This window comes from Vitis vinifera, chromosome 5 (assembly GCF_030704535.1).
Source record: "Vitis vinifera cultivar Pinot Noir 40024 chromosome 5, ASM3070453v1".
Classification (NCBI taxonomy): domain Eukaryota; kingdom Viridiplantae; phylum Streptophyta; class Magnoliopsida; order Vitales; family Vitaceae; genus Vitis; species Vitis vinifera.
The window spans coordinates 1,084,351-1,106,988 of NC_081809.1; the positions used below are offsets into that span (position 1 = coordinate 1,084,351).

General features: G+C 34.1%; 4 protein-coding genes across 4 annotated transcripts; 1 reads left to right on the forward strand and 3 right to left on the reverse strand.

The window, feature by feature from the left end:
* Positions 1 to 1,262: 1,262 nt before the first annotated feature.
* Positions 1,263 to 2,099, reverse strand: LOC104879208 (pectinesterase inhibitor 10-like). Its single transcript, XM_010651220.3, has one exon. It carries the CDS (start codon positions 2,097 to 2,099, stop codon positions 1,263 to 1,265), a length of 837 nt encoding a protein of 278 aa, XP_010649522.1.
* Positions 2,100 to 4,654: 2,555 nt separating this feature from the next.
* Positions 4,655 to 6,969, reverse strand: LOC100255026 (universal stress protein PHOS32). Its single transcript, XM_002277617.3, has 4 exons — positions 6,484 to 6,969; positions 5,871 to 5,980; positions 5,556 to 5,674; positions 4,655 to 4,995 (listed from the first exon to the last, which is right to left on the reverse strand). Exons 1-4 carry the CDS (start codon positions 6,659 to 6,661, stop codon positions 4,905 to 4,907), a joined length of 498 nt encoding a protein of 165 aa, XP_002277653.1. The 5' UTR covers positions 6,662 to 6,969; the 3' UTR covers positions 4,655 to 4,904.
* A 615-nt stretch (positions 6,970 to 7,584) lies between these two features.
* LOC104879207 (UPF0481 protein At3g47200) lies at positions 7,585 to 10,088 on the reverse strand. The gene is made up of 2 exons (XM_010651219.3): positions 9,969 to 10,088; positions 7,585 to 8,888 (listed from the first exon to the last, which is right to left on the reverse strand). Exon 2 carries the CDS (start codon positions 8,852 to 8,854, stop codon positions 7,601 to 7,603), a length of 1,254 nt encoding a protein of 417 aa, XP_010649521.1. The 5' UTR covers positions 8,855 to 8,888; positions 9,969 to 10,088; the 3' UTR covers positions 7,585 to 7,600.
* A 3,228-nt stretch (positions 10,089 to 13,316) lies between these two features.
* Positions 13,317 to 22,549, forward strand: LOC100249882 (aldehyde dehydrogenase 22A1). The gene is made up of 14 exons (XM_002277707.4): positions 13,317 to 13,628; positions 14,064 to 14,104; positions 15,355 to 15,450; positions 15,978 to 16,105; positions 17,023 to 17,145; positions 17,784 to 17,937; positions 18,823 to 18,926; positions 19,008 to 19,086; positions 20,374 to 20,469; positions 20,636 to 20,773; positions 21,107 to 21,322; positions 21,581 to 21,772; positions 21,889 to 22,032; positions 22,128 to 22,549. Exons 1-14 carry the CDS (start codon positions 13,517 to 13,519, stop codon positions 22,284 to 22,286), a joined length of 1,782 nt encoding a protein of 593 aa, XP_002277743.1. The 5' UTR covers positions 13,317 to 13,516; the 3' UTR covers positions 22,287 to 22,549.
* Positions 22,550 to 22,638: the final 89 nt, after the last annotated feature.

The window sequence follows — 22,638 nt, forward strand, 5'->3', positions numbered from 1 at the left end:
TTACTTTTTATTACCTTTTAACTTTTTTCTTTCTTTTTTTTTTTCATATTTTTCCTCAAATTTGGTGGGAGCCAAATATAACCTAACCTCTTTTTTTTTCCTTCGATACTTTTCAATGACCAAAGCCTAAGAAAATGAAAATGAAAATTGATAGGATTTCCTCCGTGCAACCAATAATTTAATCTTTTTCCTCAAGTTTTTCATAGATGAACTAAATAGGAGTTTTTTTTATCTTTCTTTTTTATTTTTTATTTTCTCAAACTTTCTTAAAACCAAACATAACATTAAGAATATAATATTTAGCTTGATTTTAAGTTATTTTACAAATCACTTAAATGTACGTTCAGATAATTTAATACCATCAAAGGAAATAATATCTTTTGAGTAGAAAATAGCTTAAGCCCTTCATTGGTCTACCACTCAGAGTAAGTGCCAAAGCGGTTCACCTTCTATAATAATCACCATTAATTAAAAAAAAAATGTTTTAAAAAGGTAATTATAAATCTAAATATTTGCAATTACCTTTAATTATTTTTTAAGAATTTGTATCATACCAAAAAAAAATGAAGGTAAATAAATCCTATTCCTATTAAGTATCACCGTAATCAAAGAGTTATCTCTTAGATTTTTTCCCACTCAATGACATGATCTGAAATATTTTAGTCATGTATGATTTACTAAGGAAAAAAAAATTTAAAAAATGGTTTTCTTATATTTAATTTTACCATGAAAAATATAAAATAAAATATAATATAATTAAGATTTATCAAAAATTTATATTTTTAAAATTATTTAATCTTTGGATAATAGAGGTGAATAAGTAGAATGAGTTTGAGAAAATATATAAAAATAATTTATTAAGTTTAAAACTTTTTTTTTTTCTTTTCGTAGTTTCAACTTAGTGTTTAAATAATAATTGTTTTGAATACCGGACATTATCCACTATTTTGGACAGAGAAGAATTTCCCTTTTTTCATTCGGAATTATGATACAAAGCCCTCTTATTCCTAGTAATCTCTCATTCTCCTAATGCAAAGCGAAGACGTGACGTTTTCATACACAGCAAGCAGAACCCCCCCCCCCCCCCCAAAAAAAGTAAAAAAGACTTGCGAGAATTTATAAATATGATACAATATAACAGGCTAGAAGCCCAGATCCCAAACCTCAAACAGACCAAAATCAAAACCCAGAAAGCAAAACGATCAAGAAATAGATACATAGAGACTCTGAAATGGCAGGAAGAACCCATGTAAAATCTCCAATCAAGTGGCCAATGAAGCAATGGCCAGGCAATTGCTAGCCATCTGTCGAAGCTTGACTTCGTAGTGGAGCATCGGAGAACTCTTTCCCGGAAAGAGATCCTGGCAATCCGAAGCATCAGTCACCACTGCGCTCAGCATGCTATTAACTGCCCCAAAGTCACGAATGCCCAGGGCATCATTTGCTGCTTGCAGATTATCCAAAGCGTCACTGTAACTATCCTGGCAGTCGCTGAGGTTAGAGGCCGTGGTGGGGTTAGTGGAGGGCGCTTCCGCAATCTTCTGGGCCGTGTTCAGCGACAACTGGGCGTGTTGGGTGCAAGCCTTTATCGCAACATAAAGCATGGAAACGGGGTCGCTGTGTCCATCGAATAAAGGAGCTAGCGAGGAGAGGCAGAGATCGGAGTAATCGGTCTTCTTGCATATGTGGTTGAGGGCTCCTACCGAATGGTCCGTCTTGCTGTCCAGAAAGGGTTTGAATGTGTTGGAGACGAATCCGGGTCCTCTCCCCATCAAACCAGTGTCGAACAACATCGTCCCGTCCGGAGAATCGGAGGGGGGATCTGACGGTGGTGGTGGCTGTGACGACGACGACAATGACGATGACGATGATGATGACGATGACGGCGACGAAGACTTGGGTGGGGGAGATGACGATGACTTGGGCGGCGGCGAAGACGGCACCGGCTGCGGCTGTGGAGAGACCTCTGGAACTTGGTCTGGAGAATCCGCCTGTTTTGAGGCATGGCGAGGAACGCAGACGGATTCCGCATGGTTGAGCAAGAAGATGAGAGAAAAAAATGAGAAGATGAGGAGTGATTGATTGATCTTAAGCTCCATTATTTTATTTTGTGTTGGTTAATTAATTAAGGAGTAGAAGAGAGAAGAAAAAAATCGAGGGAATTACAGAGATATATTATGGGGAAGGTGATGAAAGGAGTTACAAGAGGGAGTGTTTGGGAGTCATCCAAGGAAAGAGGGGGAGGCGCGAGGATTAATAGCCGTTGTTTCTTCCACTTTTCTTGCATTTGTTCGCGGAGTGTGATAATGGTCTGGTTTTCTCCTCCGTTTCAACTTTTCCATCATCTTGGACTCGGTAAACGACATTTTAAATCGGTCAAAATGCTGTTAACTGACTCGCACTTCTATTTATAAATAAATACATAAAAACAAATAACACACGTTCTATTTTTTTTTTTTTTAAATTTAAAATTCCACATTTTATTCCCAAACTTATTAAAAATCAATACTCTTCCTCTCTTTACATTAACAAACCATCCATAAAATTATAAAAAATTGATATTTTTGGTACTCTAATTCAAATATTAGTTTGATCTTAAGTAAAATCAATTTTAAAATAGTCATTTTACCATGGAATTTTTCATATATTTTTCAAAATATAGTAACTATTAGTTTTGATTTTTTATTTAAGAGAGATGTTCCTACAATTATTTTTTGGGATTTTCATATACAATTAGGAAATGCAATAGTTTCAAACTTGGACAATAGACGTTTTTCTTTACATTTTAACGTTGCTTATTTACTTAACAAATATTAGAGGGTAAAATATTAAGTTTTGAACAAGAGAGAGAGAGAGAGAGGATGTTTGCAAAAATTAAATATAAAAAAATAATTTTCTTAACCTATTTTATGAGTCATAAAAGTTCTAAAAGTATTCTTCATATTTTAATTATTTCTATATCTTGTGAAAAAACATTGAAAACACTCAAATTTATTCTTAAAAATAATATGATTTTCAAAATAAATTCTTTAAAAATTGATTTGAACCAACAATTTGTCAAACATGGTTTCTAAGTTTAAAAAAAATAGAAAAACGGTCTCAAACATGTTCTTAGTTTTTACTATTTTTTCAAAAATATTTCTTAATTATTTTAAAAATACAATTCAATATAGAAATTCAAATGCATATGAAAAACATTTTTTCGATATCCTCTTCATAAATATATGATAAACTATTATATATAATATAAAAGTGTTCTACATATTCTTAATTGTTTTTTATAACACTTTATAAAAAAAAACACTGTAAAATGTGTTAGATTTACTCTAAAAGCTCATTTCCATTCTTGAACAAATCCTTCAAATGCTATTTTTAATTCAAAAGTTATTAAAAATTGAAAGACTATTCAAGATGAATACAAACTTGTATATAAGAACAATCTCACCTAGATCAAGCCGATATTAGTTTAAGTTTAATCATTTGTATTCTCTTATTGAAGCATAATGAGTTTAGAAAACTTAATTGGATGATATGTAATCTATCATCTATGTTAGCACTTGAGCATTCTAGAGGTTAAGACTTTACTTGATAATTGTTTTTTAAAACAATTCTAAAAAAAATAGTTTTTAAGAACAATTTTTGAAAACTATTCCATAATTTTTTATTAAATAAAAGTTTATTTAGGAATCTAAAATTGTTTTTAACTTGTCTTTAATACTTTTGAATATGTTTAAATTTTTTTTTATATTCATAACATTATTTTTAATAATTATATATACTTGTATAATTATTCTTTAAAATCACTCTAAAAATACAACCGAAAACAATTTAAAAAATTATCTATAAACACCATATTTTCTATTTTCTGATAATAAAAAATAGAAAAAAAAACATAAAATAGTTTCTAAATACCAAACTTGTTTTTCAGTTTTTTTATTTTAAAAAATAAAAAACTGCCATTAAAACAGGCCTAAACCTTTTCTATTTATTTACTGTGATGCATCTCATTGTAGTAAAATTTGGCTAATTTAATAATAAATATCATTTCCTGATATGCTTTGTCATTCCCCATTCTATCGTAGAATTAGTTGACGGCAATAGTTTTGAAAAACATTAATAAATCATTTTGAAAAATTAAAAATTTCAATATAAAAAATAGCTTTTGTGTTTTATTTTATATTTCAATTTTTTAGTTTCCGAAGGAACTAAATCATAACCCAGATTAGAGAGGTTGATAAGTGCACTAGAAGATCACACTCAGACCTTGATTAAGACATCATTTGGAAGTTCGGTTTTGGGAAAAACAGGAGTGACATGCTAATTCTTAAAATCGTTTACCAACTTGAACATTTAAGAAAGTTTAAAATACCTTTTTCTCAAAAAGAAAAATTATTTTCAAATACTAATTAATTTTTTATATACTTGTTTCGTTTTCTAGTAAAACTACCAGCGACGGGGCATAAGTGCACTTCTAAGACGATGACTCCCAATCAGCCCTCTAAGTTAAAAGCATATCACTCCAAACAGCCCCCAAACATGATAAGAGACAAAAGTCATGTGCAGTGTTGGGGTGGAAATGCAAGGCAACACAACTTGCACTTTCTTTCTCTTTGGATAAGCGCACGGCTTCCCCAATATCAGATCGAAGCCAATCTTGACTGCCATCAAAAGCTGGAAAAATATTCATTCCCTCTGAGAATATAACGCCACCATGGGCGATGGTTCAGCATACACAAACCTAACCCACATATAGAATGACGCATTCCCACTTCAACATTAATTAAAGTTGCAAACAACAAGATTTATTTAACAATCACCCATTCTACCGGATCCATGGAGATCCACTTCATTCAATCAAACACCATGCCACTTATTTCCAAGGTTCACTCTGAAGACACTAACCTTCATTTTCCACTTTCTTCCGCATTCTTCACCACTGTAACTGGACAAGAACCATTATTCACCACATAGTTGCTAACACTGCCCAATATTGCCCTGCAAAGAGTACAAAGAAAAGAATCATCAGCAGACAGTCGGTTAGGAAAGTTGATATTCATTCCAGCTTTTGCTGTGTTTCAATTTCACTTCAATAAATGCTTTTTATATAAGTTTTCAAACTCATTTCACTTTTTTCTTTCCCTAAACCAAACATAACCTATAAGTTTCCGGGATTTCCCTGAAGTTCTAGCTGATGAGTTATGAGTTTACTTGGTTTCCAAGCCAAGGCTTGAGCCAGAAAATTGCCCACATGATAAGTGCCATTTTCGGATGTTAAACATGGTGGAGAAGTTTCCAACCAAGTTTTTCAAGAGAGGTTTACTGGGTTTAAGCTGGCAATCACACGGACTCAAAGTCAATGAGACCCCAAATAAACCCTTGAAAAAAGAAAAACCAAGACTATGAACAACAAGCAAAACCCGACACCAATTCAGCATTGCAAATCCAGGAATCTAATAGCAGTATTGATTCTGTTGAAAGCAGGGTGTAATCAGCATTGCAAAGCCAGAAATTTAATAGTAGTATTGAAAGTGGGTATGATCGTGATCAAATCCTACCTCTTGATCTTGCCCAGCCCTCTGTTTCCAATGACAAGGCAACTTAGAGGAATATTGTCAATTGCTTCGCATATCTTCTCCCGAGCATCGCCCCAGTATACCTTCATCACCACCACAATCTGCTCGTGATCATACGATTTACTTTAGTTCAGAATCTCAGCTCTTTTTTTTTTCTTTACCCAATCCATTTAGACCCAAGAAAGATCAAGGAAAAAGAAAAGTGGTGAAAATCCTTTCTTTTCCCTCATTTTCCCTGAGATCCAAACACAACTTTACAAAATTCTGAAAGGCATAGATCTTAAGAAGAAAATTTACATCTTTCTGCCTGGCAACACAATTGACAATGTCCAGCGTTTCTGCGTCGGGTTTCACCCCATACTTCTTCGATATAATCGGGTCAGAAAACTCACTCAAAGGAATTAATGCTGCCAAATCGATCAAACACATTATCAGCCAGAAAAAACACAATCTACCTTACTAGATTGAGATCTAAGTATGAACATGACCTTTGGCTACTTAATCACTATCAAAAAGTTGTCAAATATCCATTTAGGTTCTTGTCATATCCTTCTTTGTAAATGTTAATTCATTATAATCAAATCGTCATTTCTGAACTTCAGAAAAGAGAAGAGGGAAAAAAAAACTTTCTTTGGATCCAAACAGTAAAGTGACTGGGGATAAGCTTAACCTAGCACAATCAGATAGATGTCTACTTTAGATTAACCAAAACTCAAAGAATTTTCCATCTGTAAAAATAAAAAATAAAAGACAAAACCAAACGAAAACAAAAATAAAACCAAAACAGAAGGCAAAATAAAACAAAACAAATCAAAATCCGCTTCAATCTGAAAGTCAGCAAGCGTAGATCTTAAAAGCATAACCGAAATAGAAAACGAAGCGCGTAAGGAAAAGAAGGAAAGGAACGTACGAGAACCGGTGGTTTCCCAGAGCTGCATCTCGCCCTCTTCGTAGTGTCCTTCAGGGAGGACGCTAAGGATGATAAGGTGATCCCCGTCGCGGACAACGTTGTCCAAGGCCCATTTCAGGGCTTTCTTGCTGCATGCAGAGAAATCTACTGCCACCCCAACTCTTCTATTTACCTCCATTTTCTCTCCCTTTCTCTCTTCCCAAACACCCTCTTAGGAAATAAAAAGCGGTGCGAGAAACAGACGAAAGCTCTCTTGACGAAGATGAGGATGAGAACAGAGACTGAGTTGATACTCGATACTCACGAGGACCGCGATGTTAACGTGCAACAGATCAATTCTGATCGTACGATCGACCGCCTGATGATCGTCCAACGGTGGATGATCGTAATGTTGTGTCTGCCATATCAGTTGTCGGTCCCACCCATTATATAGCGGAGTGTTGAACTTTCTGTGTCTTTGCGTTGAAGCCCCCCTTTTTTTTGCATATTGCAACCAGGCCCCTTTTTAATTCTAATTTTAAGGCATGTCAACTCCCAAGTCTTTTCGTGGAGGGAGCTACCATTTTTCCTTATTTTCATTTTTTATTATTTTCTTATCATAAATAATTGAAACTTTAGTGGTTTATATATTTTTCAAAAAAGGTAATACTCAAATGGGCAATTAAATATCACAAATTCCGTCATCATTGAGTTTGAAATCTGTTCCGAAGACTTTTACGTGGAGCAAGTGGGCAGTAAAAGAACCGGAATTTGGATTAGTTTGAACGTTGAAGCAGCAAATGAAGCCACCAGTTCTGTCCTTCGACACCTCTCTTTCATTATTTAACATTATTTCCAGAACATTAGAGACCAACTTGTGTAGAGATTCTTTCTACAAAATGACCAAACCACATCCAATGTACAGTTGCTTTCAATACAAAGAATTGAAGTATGAAAGAATAGTTTATTGACACCCTCAGCTCATACTTTGTGGGAACAAATGAGAGGTGAAGAGAGGAATCTCTGAAATTTTTTCTAGGCAACCAATCAGCCCTTCAAATGAGTACAAAAGGGGAAAAAAATTACTCAAGAGTAAAACTGGTTAGAAAGGAAAGGAAAGAATGGCTGAATTTACTTTTTATTTTTGAAAACATGAGGGAAGGGTGAACCAAGTCGCACTCTTATATTCATTCACTTGTTCACATAGCCAGTCAAAATAGAACTGGTTCATTTCCACCTCCTTGGACAGCTTCTTGAACAGCTCAGAAATGTCATTATCTTCCTTCAAACTACTGATGAGGATCTTCTTTTGCCTCAGAAATTTTGCGTCTTTGGGTGAACTGATGAGCTTACTCAAGAGAAAAACATAAGACGTTACGTGCACAAAATTATCACAATTACACTCCTCCCCAGCAATGAGATTCCTGAAGAGAGTCTCGGTATACTGATGAATTTTCACCTCCGGGATGGACAGAAGCCCATTTTCAAACGCAATGTCCAGTACGACTCCTTCGTTGACCTTCCTCAACTTGATTCCAGACTCATGGAGCTTCGAAGCACTTTGCAGCTTTTCTCGTTTGCTTGATTGCTTTGGTGGCGTCGGTTTCTCAGCAGCGGGATGCACTTCTGAGAATGTGGGGAGGAAGCAGTTGTGGATCAAGTCCAGTAGGTGGTTGCCTTCTTGGCTGAACTTATCCTGAGTAGCTTTCTTGTTTCCGGGGATCATGGTCCTGAAGAAATGGAAGGCAAGCCCATTGAGAGACTTGGACTGCTGAGGGGTGGGTACAAGATTGAACAACCGCTGAAGAACAAAGAGAGGGTATTGGTTTTCCAATAGGATCATGTCACACCTCAGAGTACGGAATCTTTCGTGTAAGGTGAAAATGGGGTCCCCCCTCTTTCTCAAACTCCTGTGAGCATACTTGAGGAAGAGCTCAATGATGAAGCAGCCATCGACTAGCATCATCTTCACGAATTCGTCGCAGCTGAGATTGATGCTCTCTTTCTTTGCGTAGCAGTTTCTTGCTTTGAGCTCACACTCTCTGAGGGCATTCACGCAGATGGCCAACCTGGCTTCCAGGTTCGGTTTTCGACTAAGGAGGGCATGCAGGTACCGCCATTTATGATCTTCCATGTCTTTCAATTTTTCTTTTCCATGGTGGAAAGGGCCAATGGAGATCAGTTCAGGGTAGTAGGCCTTTTCGTTTTCCTGGACAAGTCTCTCCTGGACTCTGCAGATACAATGGGGAAAGACTGTGTCCATTTTTTTTTTTATGGTAGATACTAGTTCATCATGTACTTGAATGATTTCTTCTCCTGGTCTTTTACTGCTTTCCATCTCTGTATTGGTCTTACCGCTTTCCATCTCTGATTTGATCTCGAACACGATCATATTGATCAAAGCTGAATGAAGGAACTGGCAGACCCTGCATACAGTTGCATCTTTCTATTAAATTTTTCTCAGTGTATATCATCAAATGCTCCCACTTTTAGTTTAGGTTGCCTTTATTTTTAGCATAAGAAACAGGAGTTTGAAAATTAAAAATGCAGCTACATCAAACAAGGATGAAGTGATTAAAAAAAAAAAAAACCTATTATCAGCAATAATAATTGATCTTTTCCCTGTAAAAAAAAAGTCATTTTCTAAAGAAAGGCCACAGGGAGATCCAACGAGAAGGAATCCCACATCCTGACTTTTGAGGGCAAGTGATTATGATAGAAATCAGATACTCATTGTGATGTTGGCCCTAAAGTGATAAATATCTAGGTAGATAGATGAGATAATCATTAGAAATAATATCAAACCCGACCCCCCAACTTTGCGTGAATATTTTGAATAGTGGTTTACTCTTATGAGATACATGTCTTACATGGTAAAAGGAAAGAAAATCTTTATGTTATATAAGTATGAATTATTTTTAATCATATAAACTCGTTTTAAAATTGTGAGTAACTTTAAATTTAAAGTGGATACTATCCATAATGTTGAATATAAGTCGCTATAAATGATATCATAATCAATCCCTAACCCTAATATGGGGATATGTTTGGCTCCGTGTTTATTTATTTACCTTTTTAATTTCGTAGGACACAATAAGGATATTATGTTGTATGAGGAGTGTTTGTGATATCTCACAGAATAGAGGAAAAAGTTTTTGGTATTATATAAGTATGAACTTCTCTCAATCATGTAGAAATGTTTTAAAATTATGAGAATCCTTTTGTGTCTAGAACAGATAACAACTGCACGATTGAGTGCGAATCGTTACAATCTACATATAAAATGATTGTATTACGTATATTTTAGAAAAAAATATTCTTCAATAAAGAAATTTTAATGCTTTATATAAGAATTGCCTTGAAGGATAGACATTATGTTATATATATCTACATTTTTCTAAGATACTATGCGAACGACAACCTAGAAAAATAGGTTACCTCCTGTTCATACCTGTCAAACAACCAAACAAAATAAAAACAAGGAATGAGATTTCAAGCCTGCTTACCTGAATGGGCTTTGATCAATGTATCAAATACAAAAGTATGCGCACCAGGTCGAGCCAAGGCCGCAGTATCAGTTACAATGGAATTGGATGGGAGCTTAAACAAGCAACTTTGGCCCGAATCTTCGCAACCATTTCAGACTTAAATAATCAGAAGAAGAGAGGGAATCTGAGGTGACTTGGTGAAATTGGTAAGAGAAGCTTAACAATTAATACAACCTACACAAAAATGAAGTAACCAAGAAACCCTTCCACATTGCAGTTTATCATGAAGCCCTGACAAAAAGCATATCTTTGTTCAAAGTAAAGCAAAATTGGTTACTTGACAGAGAATTTAAGAACTAACGATACCAAAGCTACCGTTCCTAACGTGAAACAATATTTGGACTGGGTCCAACCCTCATTATTCTTAGCTTCTCAAAGGCTTGAGATGTGATCAATCTCAGCAGCCCATGGGACCATTGATATTTGTTGCTGAAACTGTAGGCGGTATCACAAGCCCTGCAAGCAAAGCTGGGAAACATGTGGCTTTGCTCCAAAAAGGAGAAAATCTCAGCAGTAACTAAATACAGCTTTGAATAAAGAGATCATCAGTGCGAACGCCCATGATGGTTTAAAGAATTTATGCTGTGGATGTGCTCATCAGCACCTGATCCTGAGATGTGGATCATCTAAGGCATATTAGCATGACGTACCCCTCCTGTTTGAATCGGGGTTTAAAACCAAACTTCTCCTCAAGAGGATAGATGGGGCGATTCAGGTGAGATACAATGTAGATCCAATTTTCTATTCACTCGTGGGATCCGGGCTGTTCGGGGGACCATCGCGGCTCTCTCTTCTCGAGAATCCATACATCCCTTATGAGTGTATGAACAATTATCTCTATTTAGGTTCGGCCTTAATGGGAAAATAAAATGGAGCACCTAGCCCATATCCAAGTACTTGAAATGGACTTATTTTGGACACAAAGGTTTAGTTTGTGACAATTATTGAGCAATTATGTTTATGTAAAGAGTATGATATGAATCCTTAAATCTTATAAGTTAAAAATTAATTATTACCGTTTTAACATTAACATTTTTTTATAGAGCTTAGTTTCAAGAAAATAAGGTTAATATAAAAGTCCGATCATCTAGTTAGAAAACTAGGTGTTTTTATTTAGAAATCAACATGAATTCCTTTAGATAAATATAATGTATTTTTTTCCCTAGGGTACATGTTTGTTTTTTTAACTTTTTATTCAAAATAATTTATTTTTAAATTTTAATTTATTTGTTTTTCTAATTTTTCATGATTTCTTATAAATTTTTTATTAAATAGAAAAAGTCAAAATATTTAACTTTTTCTAAATAAAAAAAAGTAACATATTGAATTTTTTTTTTTTTTTTACTTTTTAGTGTTTAATAGAAATAAAATATTAAAAAAACAAACAACTTAACATTTAACACCATTAAGCATTAAAATTCTATTTAAAATTAAGTAAAAAATAGCAACTTATTTAGACATTAGATAACTATTTAAACAACTTAAAAAAAATACCTTTAAAAGTGTTTTTCTTAAGACAATATTTTAAAACTTTGTTCCGAAAACAAATTATTTTTTATAACAAATTCAACACACTTTTAAAAAAACAAAAATTTAAACAGATAATATAATAAAAAAATATGAAAAATATTTTGACAAAATGAATGGGAAATATTGTTTTTCATATTTGACCTCCTAATCGTAATATTATTCTTAAACAATTTCTAAAAGCGTTCCTTGCAAGAATCGCATTCGTGGGTGTTTTTTAGAAGTGTACTTGGTTGGAAATGAATGAGTGAAAGGGAACTTGATTCACATTTGCGAGAGTTTACAATGACTTCAACATTCCATACAATCCTTTCATCTCAAAAGGATTTAGTACTGCCATATCATTACACAAAGGGTCATTAGAAATAAATATCGTAGTTTTGGCATGACCTTCAATATCTTGCATCATGATATGTGGTCTAAAAGTTCATTTTACCTGTGAAACAAAAACTATGGATTTGTTTAGTAACTGTTTTTAAAAATAGTTTTCTGAAAACATATTTTAATTATTAATTTTTTATTAAGGAATGTTTTAAGAAATAAATATACAAATATATAAAATAATTAAAAATAAAATATTATATATAAAAATTATTTTTAAAATATATTAAAAATATTTTAAGTTTTCAAACAAATTTTTTGTTCTATAAAATTATATAACGGTTTTTTAAAATTGTTTTCTATAATTATTTTTGTATACAGCTACCAAACGTACCTTATACCTTTTAAAGTCCATTTAACATAGCTTTTTTTTTTTTTTTTTAAGAAATATTTAATTAAAAATATAAGATATTTCCTAAATAAGAAAGATAATTCTTACTTTTTAAATTATTAAGATAATGTTCAGAAGGGTTTATATTCCAAATATTTTTAATGAAAGTGTTTTTAAGATAATCATGTATGAAATATTTTTTTTTAAAAACATTATAAGTGATTTTTCAAACTTTTAAAATGATTTCCTAAATTTTGTCAAATAATTAATACTATTTCAAAAACATATTTTAGGCTAAAAGTATTTTACATACAAATAAAAATACATTTTATTACTTTTTTTTTATAACTACTTCGAATTAAAAGAAAAAGGAAAAGGAAAAAATTAAGGTAAGTGTGAAAAATATGTTCTTAAAATAGTTTTAAGCAAAAAAAATTATTTGAAAATTAAAATATAAAAGAAAAGTTTTTAAAATTTATTTTTTGGTAAGCTTATTTTATACTTATATTAAATATAAAAGTTCTCAAAATATTTATCATATTTTCAATTATTTCACACAATATTTTATAAAAATACTTTAATATTATTCCAAATGAGTTGTTAAAGGTACTTTTTATTTTAGAAATCGGATTTAAATTACGGCTTTCCTATAGCATTTATGGAACAAACCCTTAAACTTTGTACATTTACTTGAGGATGAAAAAACAAAAAAAACAAAAAAAAAAAATGTTGAATTTCAAATACTTTTCTTATGTTTTATATTTTATTTAAATTAAAATAAAAAGCAAATATATTAAACCAAATTTTACGGGGAGAGAGTGTGAAATTAACCACATTATTTTTATGGTTTGGGAATTATTTTATTTTGATTTTTAAATGTAAGGCCGTAAGGGACAAAATTTAACTAACATGACAAGTCAGCATTTGCTCAACCGCATCGCTGATACAGACACCGCGCGTCAAGTTACCGGCTGCAGCGGAGATAAAAGTTCAAAGCAAATGACCCTTGGGCAGCTTTAATTTACAGTGCCAGTCAAAAAATGCCATCCAAGGCCCCTGTTCACTTTAATTTTTGCCATTAAAGAAGAAAAAGCAGAGAGAGCGAATTTTTGTTGTTCCTGTTTCGGTCGTTTTCTTTGTTTTCTTTACACGCTCACTCTTCCGAGCATTTTTTCTGAGAATGTGGTGTTGCGATCCTTCGAAACCCTAGGGGTTGGGTTGGGGTCGGTTCTCTGAGATCGAGGGTGAGACAGAGTCTGCAAATAGAATGGCGTTCTGGTGGCCTTTGCTCGTTCTCGGATTTGCTTTCGCTCTCTGTAGATTCCTCTTGATGCTCATTCCGCCCAATGTACCTTCCATTGATGTAGACGCTTCTGATGGTACCGATCTCTATGTGGCTCCGTGTATTTTTATGTTATTTTTGTTTATTAATTTGTTTAGATTTCTAGTTTTTACTTTTGTTTGGTTGCCGAGAAAGCGGAGGGAAAGGAAAGAAAATGAGATTTGAAATCTTAGGTTTTTTTTTTTCTCGGTCCGATGTTTTTCTGTTGCGATTTTGCTGCTGATTGATTGCCGACGAAATTGAGGAAAAGGAGGGGAAATTTTGAGTGAGTTGGTTTTCTGGTGTTTTTGTTTCTTGAAAATGAGAAGCTGAACTGACGAGCAGTGGAGGTTTTCTTTGGCCCTAAGTAATGAAAAATCTAAGATTCGAAGTTTTGATTTCTCTCCGTTTCCTGCGTTTTCTCGGCGATTAAATGAAGTTTTCTTCTTCTTGTGATTTTGTTGACGGTTTACTGTGCTTTTAATTTTAACAGTGTTGGACGATGGAAAGACCAAGGAGAACTCTTTCATCTATGTGAGTTTCTTAAGTGTTTGCTTGTTCTGATTTAATTTTTTTTGGTGAGTTTCTCCTGCAATTCAAACCATTTGTGCATTTTGGTCTCTTTATTATTTTCCTTGGAAAGTGATCTCTACCTATTCAGTGTCATGCTATGTAATATCTTCCAAAATCATGAGCACTTGTGCTGTCTTTTATTCAAAGAGGCTATTCCGCAAGATTTTTAGAGCACAAAGTATTACTCTTTTTCTTATTTTACAAGAGATACAGAAATGTGACAAAAGAAATGTATGGTTAAAGGTTCTACAGTAGTGTTCTTGAACTCTCAAACTTGAACTCAATCTCGGTTAATGCTTCTAAATTACCATAATTTACTCCTGCCGTTTAGTCATCAAATGGAAATTGAATTGCTCTATTAGATATTACAAAGCATATGAAAATATAATTTCATATGGAAATTGAATTTCTCCATTAGATTTTACAAAGCATATGAAAGTATAATTCCATCTTCATGAGGAATTAAAGGAAATCGAATCCATTGCCCAAACTGATGGTTTGGGATCAGTTTTAGGATTCCATGAGTGGTATTGTTTCATGTGAACATCCAAACATGTTCCAAGTATATTACTCTATTTATTACCTATAAAAAAAAGTATATTACTCTGTTTATCATGTTTTCAAGTTGTATGTCACAAGGAGTCTTTGTTAAAGGGAGGTAGATCTTAAATGTGGCCATGAATGCTAACATAATTTTTGAGAGCAAGAAAGTTTCCAAAAGAAGGGTGTAATTCTAAAAGTGCTCTCAGAAAGCCAACAATCATATTAACTGTGACTTTCTTAATTACACTCTTTATTGGGAAGGTTATGGGGTAAAATGGAGGAGCTGGGTTAAAGGGTGTCCATCTTCTGTCGGTTTTGTGGTTTTGATTGATGGGCAGTCTCAAAAGTGGAAAATGCATCTAGGGAGCTTGATAGGAGGATCCATTGACTCCTTTTCCTTTACCTTGTTCATGGATGAGCTTTGTTATGGTGGTTAGGAGAGTGGACAGTTTAGGTCTAATAGAGGGTTTTGGACATGGGAGGTGGTGGGGGGGTTTGCTCTTCTACTTGGTTTGTTGCATCATGATTCTCTTTTTCTGTTGTCATTATTTAATTCTTGAAAAATATCTCTTCCTTCTTTTATATATATATTAGGTGTGTGGTTAAACCGTATGAGTCCAAAACATTTGGTTGCTTACTTGTTATTTGGGATTGGGATTCCTATGCAGATACCTTCAAGGGGAAGGACACCTGAGAAAGTTCAGTGTTATGAGCCTGCAACGATGAAATACTTGGGATTCTGCCCTGCTTTGCGACCTGATGAGGTCAGTGATGCTATGTGTGTAATCACTGGGACTGGTTGGTATCCATTACTGAGTCACTTTACTCTTGCTGTCTCATGATGAATTCTAAATGGGAGGGGTTTGTATTCTGTTCTATGTGGGACAACTAGGCTCAATTTGCACCTAGGTGATCCTTGATTGGTCACTTGCTATTTTCTCTTTCATTTCCCTTGTTTCCATCATTTTTTTTAATAAGATCAGGTGTGAGTCCATATGCTTGTGGTTAACATATAGAACGACCTGGTAAACTTTCTAGGAACATTGAACATTCAGTGTAAGAATTCTGGGGCATGATTGTTGTTATTATGGTTTGCAGTGTAACAACACGTGTATTTGCTTACCTCAAATGTGGTGCAGTTGTTCTTATTTGGTTCCTTTCATCTTTTTCATTGGAATTCCATTTCCCAAGTAGTTCACAGCTATATTAGATATGAAGAGATCCCAAATCCCAATGATGTATGGCATTTTGTTGATTACATTGCTGCCACTGACTAAATAAATTTTCTCAGGTAAGAGAACATGTGGCACAGGCAAGGAAGGCTCAGAAAATATGGGCTCGGAGTAGCTTCAAGCAAAGACGACAATTTCTACGGATACTTCTCAAATATATTATCGAACATCAAGAGCTTATATGCGAGTAAGGACTACATTATATTTATATGGATGGAGGATTAATTAGTAATTGTCAACTTTTGAAATGTAGATTAAAAATTTTAGGATGCCATACAAGGACAAGATATTATCCCAATAACACAGTGAAGCTGGACATAGTTTTTCTTTGGTATGGAAAAATGTTTGATTACATTTTTATGTTTAAGAAACTTTTATCAATTTCTGCAGAAAGGTTTTCACAGAAGTGCAAAAATTTAGGGTTCTTAAAAACAAAATATTAAGATTCTTCCCATTTGTTGTGTGATGGATCTTCTATAATGAATTCTCCACTTCCAATAAAAAACAAAGTGTTGTATGATAGATGTATACTAACTAATTCGGAAGAATTTTTTAAGGAATGTATATAAGGTTAGGCATGATTTGTTCTATAGAATGTTTGCTAGTCAAGATGTGAGGTTGAGACAATGGTCACTTGCAACAATAAAAAATGATATGCTACAAGGTCAAGGGGAAGGCCAGAAGGGGCATGGTTGAGGTAGTAACAAAATATATAATTACTTATAACTGACTTGAATATTGCTTAAGAAGGGATGGATTGGTTGAAAAACATACATATAGTCCTTGAAGAATTGGGATAAGGTTTGGCTGAACTACATGCTATCTATTTTGACAAATTCCAACATCTTAATGGCATAGCTTAGACTTGAGAGGTTGATGGGAATCTTATTACAGTCAAATGACATGTGTTGTGCTGGAGTTATTTGTTCAAATGCCATTTAAGAGGTAAATGTATCATTAGTATTTCAAGGGACATGGAGGATTGCTAGGATTGCATTTCTTGGAGTTCTATGTTTAGGAATATTTTATTTTGTTTCTTTCATTTCTTGCTTAATGATTGGTTAAGTTTTGTTTTATGTCCTAATTCCTGAGTCATTTTGTTAGGATCTCATCACGTGATACTGGAAAAACAATGGTTGATGCTTCTTTGGGAGAAATAATGACAACTTGTGAGAAGATCACCTGGCTTCTTTCAGAGGGTGAGAGGTGGTTAAAGCCTGAATACCGGTACCTCCTACCATCTTTTCCAATAGGTTTTTCCACACACTTGCCAATATTACATGACTCTAGTGATGTTGAATTAGGTTTGGTTTCGGTTGATGGGCCCATGAAATAAATGTATTTCAATTCCAACATGTACATCATAATGTTGCACTGCATCTGTTTATGATTACGCTATTGTTGTATCTCCTGTATCAATGTGCCTGATTCTTGAAGCTTAATTTTCCCTTCCATCTTCAGTTTCAACATTGTAGGAACCACCCTGACGGATTAGCTCAAGGCATGCACAATTACTACTGTATGCATACTAACTTCTGTTGTATGGAATCTGAATAACTTCTGAGTATCTTGTGTCTATCTAGAATCATTTCTATTGACTTCTTAAGTGTTGCTTTTTTAGTATTATACATAAAAAAGTTGGCATTATTTTCAGAGTTTTTCATTATAAGTGCATGATTTAGTCACAAACAACTAGGTTGGATTAATATTCAGAATTTTTATCTTCAAGAAAATAGTATCTGTTTGTTTTAAGGAATTTGGCATTGGGGAATTGAGAAATTTGACGACTTTTACCAGAGTAGTTCACCCACAGAAAGATCTAACGAAAAAGTTGGTACTATTATTGTTATTATGATGAATCTCAGGTCTACTGGAAGGTCAATGCTTCACAAGACAGCCAAAGTGGAATTTCATCCCCTTGGTGTGATTGGTGCCATTGTCTCATGGAACTATCCATTTCATAATATCTTTAACCCAATGCTGGCAGCAGTCTTTTCAGGAAATGGTGTTGTGATAAAGGTATTTAAACTTTGCTATACCTGCACTATACTTATTATGTTGGGAATGCATACTATATCCTGGTATATGTTAAATTTATATTCAATATCAATAGTTGAATTTGCAAATTTGGGCAAATTTTCTTCCATTGGTAGATTTATGAATATATTATCTGAATGCTGGTTTCAATTTATATTGGAAGTAAAGAAATTGAAGCATTTCCTAGAAATCCATTTGATCCCTGCTACTACTTAACCTTGCTAAGTCCCATAGTGCATGCATTGTGATTGCTTGATTGACACAAAACTTTGGGAATATGGATAGACATGTATCAACATGCCCAGTTTTAGAAACTTGCCTAAAAGGAGTGACCAACATTCTACTACTATTCTCAAATTTCTATTGGGCACCTTTCTTACTTGCCCAGTTATGTCGATGCTTGCAATGTAGTGAATTACTCATATAAGCTATGATTATAGAAACTTCAGTTGATCCTGAGAAATTATGAAAAATTTGAAATGGATAATTTAACCAAGGACCCAAAAATCAGATAATACTATCAGATTAGTGAATTTTCTTAAACAACTTCCTGTTCCCAACATGTTTTCTTGACCTTGATGAATCAATGGATGCTTTTCTTATCAAGTTCTGTGAAATGCTGACATAATATTTTGTCACATTCTGCATTGCGATCACCTTTGTAACAAAGTCTTTCCTTTTTATGTTAAACATCTGCTTTTGTTGGAGAGTAACACCAGCAACTCTGTCTAGGACTCAAGTTTCAATTTTAGTGAGATGCTGTTTGATACCTCATAATTAGATATTGCGATGCTGGTCTTTGTGTATTATGTTTGGTCCTGGAGTTCAATTGCTAATATGACAGGAAATCACATGCTTTTAATGTAGGTTTCAGAACATGCTAGTTGGTCTGGATGTTTCTATTTGCGAATAATCCAGGCAGCCCTGGCTGCTGTTGGAGCTCCTGAAAATCTGGTTGATGTAATAACAGGGTATGCATTTGTGGATAGGATTCATGTTCACTTCCTAGGTTTGTGTTGATTTTTCTAATTCAATTGAGCTTTTCTCACCAGGTTTGCTGAAACAGGAGAAGCACTAGTGTCTTCAGTTGACAAGATCATATTTGTTGGATCACCTGGTGTGGGTAAAACGGTATGACTTTCCCATGGCTGGTTTTTCCATTTTCCTTTTCCTGAATAGGAATGTCATTTCGATATTATTACACGGCAGTGGCTCACAATTACTTAAGGGTATGTTTACTTGATTTAGAAGAATTGAAAGAAAGGGAGTCATTCCTTTTCCTTCAATTCCTTTGTTTACTTCAACTTTGGAATGGAAAGTTTGTATGGGCCCATTCACTCATCCTCCTCCATGAATTGGATTCCCCAAATTTGAGGAATCAAATTTTATGAATAGATTGTCTAATTTGCCCTTGTTCCTCTAACATGTAATAATTATTATGCCCCCAATATAGGAATGCTTTATTCATACTATAGTTATTTTTTATGCGACTAGTAATATTTATTAATAAAAAGAGAGGTAAATTAATTGAATGTCTTTAATTTTATAAATAGGAGAATATTTTTTACCCAAAAAAATTAATAAATTCAAGAAATAAGTTTTATTCTTATGCTCAATCGTTTGACATGTCTTTTTGCTTCACAATTATAGATCTAAAATAAACTGGATAAGGTTATTAAGTTAAAATTATACATACCATAAATACAAAAGTTTTTCGTACCCAAAATCTATTTAATCAAACAACTTTATAAAGGAAAAATGCAATAAGTGTAAGAAGTGAATTTTATTTCTTCTACATCCATTTATTTAAGGTGTCTTTTTATCTCTATAGTGATAAATGTAAAAAAAAATAAAAATCCAAGGGCATTATAGTAAATTACATATTCCATTCCATTTCCTTCACTATTAGTAACGCTTCAAAGGAATCAGTTTCATTCTCATTCCCTTTCCCTTTCCTAATAGTTTTGTAAAGCACTTAAAATAATTTCTGATTCCGATTCCTTTTATTCCCTTTCTTTCCTACTCTAATTCTCTTTCTTGAAAAGTTTAGTAAACATGCCATAAGTACATTAAGCTGTTTGGTAAAGCTGTTATCCAGAAGTATTGATGATCTGTTTTATAATTTGTTTTTACCGAGAGAAGTTTATTTAATTTGAATACTTTATTTCCAATCTCTAACTAAATGTTACTTTTGCTGAAGTAACCTTGTACATAAAAAGATGTGCCTGGTGTTTGAAGGACTTTATAAGGAATGGTTGGAATTCTTTTCCATCCTTTTTGTATATTCTTCTTTCTCAAAAAATTTCCCATTAAAAGAACAAAAACATATGTGACTTCATTGCTGTTTCTGCTGATATATTAAAGAACTCACTGCTTCCAAGCCTTGCTCATGCACTGGCATGTTTTCTTTTATTGCAGATAATGAGAAATGCTTCTGATACACTGATCCCAGTAACACTTGAGCTTGGTGGAAAAGATGCATTTATTGTGTGTGAAGATGTAGACGTGCCTCATGTATGAATCCTTCACCTTCCATGTACCAATTACTAATTTCTTGTAGGTTTGGCCATTTTCTTTGACAGTTGAGTTTGCAATTTAATATTCTTGAACCTTTGAAAATGAAACTTGTATTTTTTTATTTTCATTGTTTGTTAATGGGATCTTATTTTGCTCCATATAGGTTGCACAAATTGCTGTTAGGGCTGCACTTCAATCTAGTGGACAGAACTGTGCTGGGGCTGAGAGATTTTATGTTCATCAGGACATTTATTCTAAATTTGTTGCTGAAGTAGTCAGAATTGTAAAATCCGTTACTGCTGTAAGTATGTCCTGTCTGGCATGTTTTATGCGACTATGTGAGATAAACTGTACATCTTTTTTTACATGTAAGGGATACCATTAGTACTAAACCAGTAAATACTTTACACACTTGTATAGGAAACAAAGGACAGAAACATATATTTATCCTAGTAAGTACCTAATATTCTCCTAAATTAAGTCTTTGTCAATAGAATTAGGCTCTCTCGGGTCTGCTGTGATAATTTGGTATGTCTGCTACCATATGACCATTAACTAAAATATGTCTATGATTGACTAATTGGCATGGTTTGAGCCATGCCCAATCAAATTATTAACATACAATCTTGTGCAGGGCCCTCCACTTTCCGGAAAGTATGACATGGGAGCCATATGCATGCAAGAGCATTCTGAAAAGCTTCAAAACCTTGTTAATGAAGCATTAGACAAAGGAGCAGAATTTGCTGGTCGTGGAAGTTTTGGCAATTTAGGTGAAGATGCAGTGGATCAATTCTTTCCTCCCACTGTGCTTGTAAATGTAAACCACTCAATGCAGTTGATGCAAGAAGAGGTATTCAATTATCCATTAAATGAATGAGATTGCCTTTGAATCTTCCACAAAATGAAAACCATTTCCCTCCATTTCGACCACATATTTTGTTACATGTGGTGGTACTAACATATTCTTGCTGACCCCACTCTGAAAGATGCATTTATCTTTACATGCTATGGAAAGCAAAAAAGGATGTGATTTGTATCCCTGGGATGTAGCCCTTAATCTTCTAGTAGTTCTGTGGACTAGCACTTACTGAGCGTGGTTTACCTGCAGGCATTTGGACCCATATTACCTATAATGAAATTTAGCTCTGATGAAGAGGTTGTCAAACTTGCAAATGATTCAAGATATGGGCTTGGGTGTGCAGTGTTTTCTGGCAGTCAGCGCCGCGCCAAAGCAATTGCCTCTCAGATACACTGTGGAATGGCTGCCATCAACGACTTTGCATCAACTTACATGTGCCAGGTATAATCTATATGTTCAAGTAGTATCATTGAGTGTCATATAATACATTCTTGAAATACAATCATGGGTAATCCCATTGAAGCCCATTGTACTAACTGTGCCTTTTGTTCTTCCAGTCTTTGCCATTTGGAGGTGTCAAAGACAGTGGATTTGGAAGATTTGCTGGCATAGAAGGATTGCGAGCTTGCTGTCTCGTAAAATCGGTTGTGGAGGACAGGTGGTGGCCATTCATCAAAACTAAGATTCCCAAGCCTATTCAGGTGAGCTTTTAAAGATCCCAATCTTAATCCATCCTAAAAGCCTTAAAAGAGTTCTTAATGACTGATTGATTGTCTGTGCTGTATGCCAACGGTAGTATCCTGTAGCGGACAATGGTTTTGAGTTCCAGGAGTCACTTGTAGAGGCGCTTTATGGCTTGAATGTGTGGGATCGTTTACGAGCATTGGTCCATGTCCTAAAGATGCTTACAGAACAGAACACCCCTAGCAACAGCACCAAGAGAAAAAATGACTGAGCATGAGGCCCAAGAGTCAAGACTAAATCATATCGAGGGTTTTTGACTCACTATTTAGTCATCCTAATGGACTGTTATTGTCAACTTTGTGCTTGATTTTTGTCAATTACCAGGGATTACATCATCTTCATCTGAAGGCATCCAGGCTGAAGGTGCGCATGCTGCATAACCTTTGAATCCTCTTGCACAAGGAAACCTTCAATGTGAATGAATGAGGAAAATAATTAAGAATTTTTTATTAAATGGACATAGGTAGTTGTTTATTTTCGTTTCCCGAAACTTTTCAACTTCTGTGAGGTGGTATAAGCAAAGCATATTTAAGATAAGAAAAAAAAGTATCAAAATGCGATTC

Bases quoted from the DNA above. Each gene is read 5' to 3' on its own strand.
- LOC104879207 (XM_010651219.3), bottom strand. From the start codon at position 8,854: ATGATCGTGTTCGAGATCAAATCAGAGATGGAAAGCGGTAAGACCAAT.
- LOC100249882 (XM_002277707.4), top strand. From the start codon at position 13,517: ATGGCGTTCTGGTGGCCTTTGCTCGTTCTCGGATTTGCTTTCGCTCTC. The intron at 13,629-14,063 runs GTACCGATCTCT...TAATTTTAACAG, and splicing joins TGATGTAGACGCTTCTGATG to TGTTGGACGATGGAAAGACC. The intron at 14,105-15,354 runs GTGAGTTTCTTA...ATTCCTATGCAG, and splicing joins AGGAGAACTCTTTCATCTAT to ATACCTTCAAGGGGAAGGAC.
- LOC104879208 (XM_010651220.3), bottom strand. From the start codon at position 2,099: ATGGAGCTTAAGATCAATCAATCACTCCTCATCTTCTCATTTTTTTCT.
- LOC100255026 (XM_002277617.3), bottom strand. From the start codon at position 6,661: ATGGAGGTAAATAGAAGAGTTGGGGTGGCAGTAGATTTCTCTGCATGC. The intron at 5,675-5,870 runs GTAAATTTTCTT...GATCACGAGCAG, and splicing joins GTGTTGCCAGGCAGAAAGAT to ATTGTGGTGGTGATGAAGGT. The intron at 4,996-5,555 runs GTAGGATTTGAT...TACTCTTTGCAG, and splicing joins GGGCTGGGCAAGATCAAGAG to GGCAATATTGGGCAGTGTTA.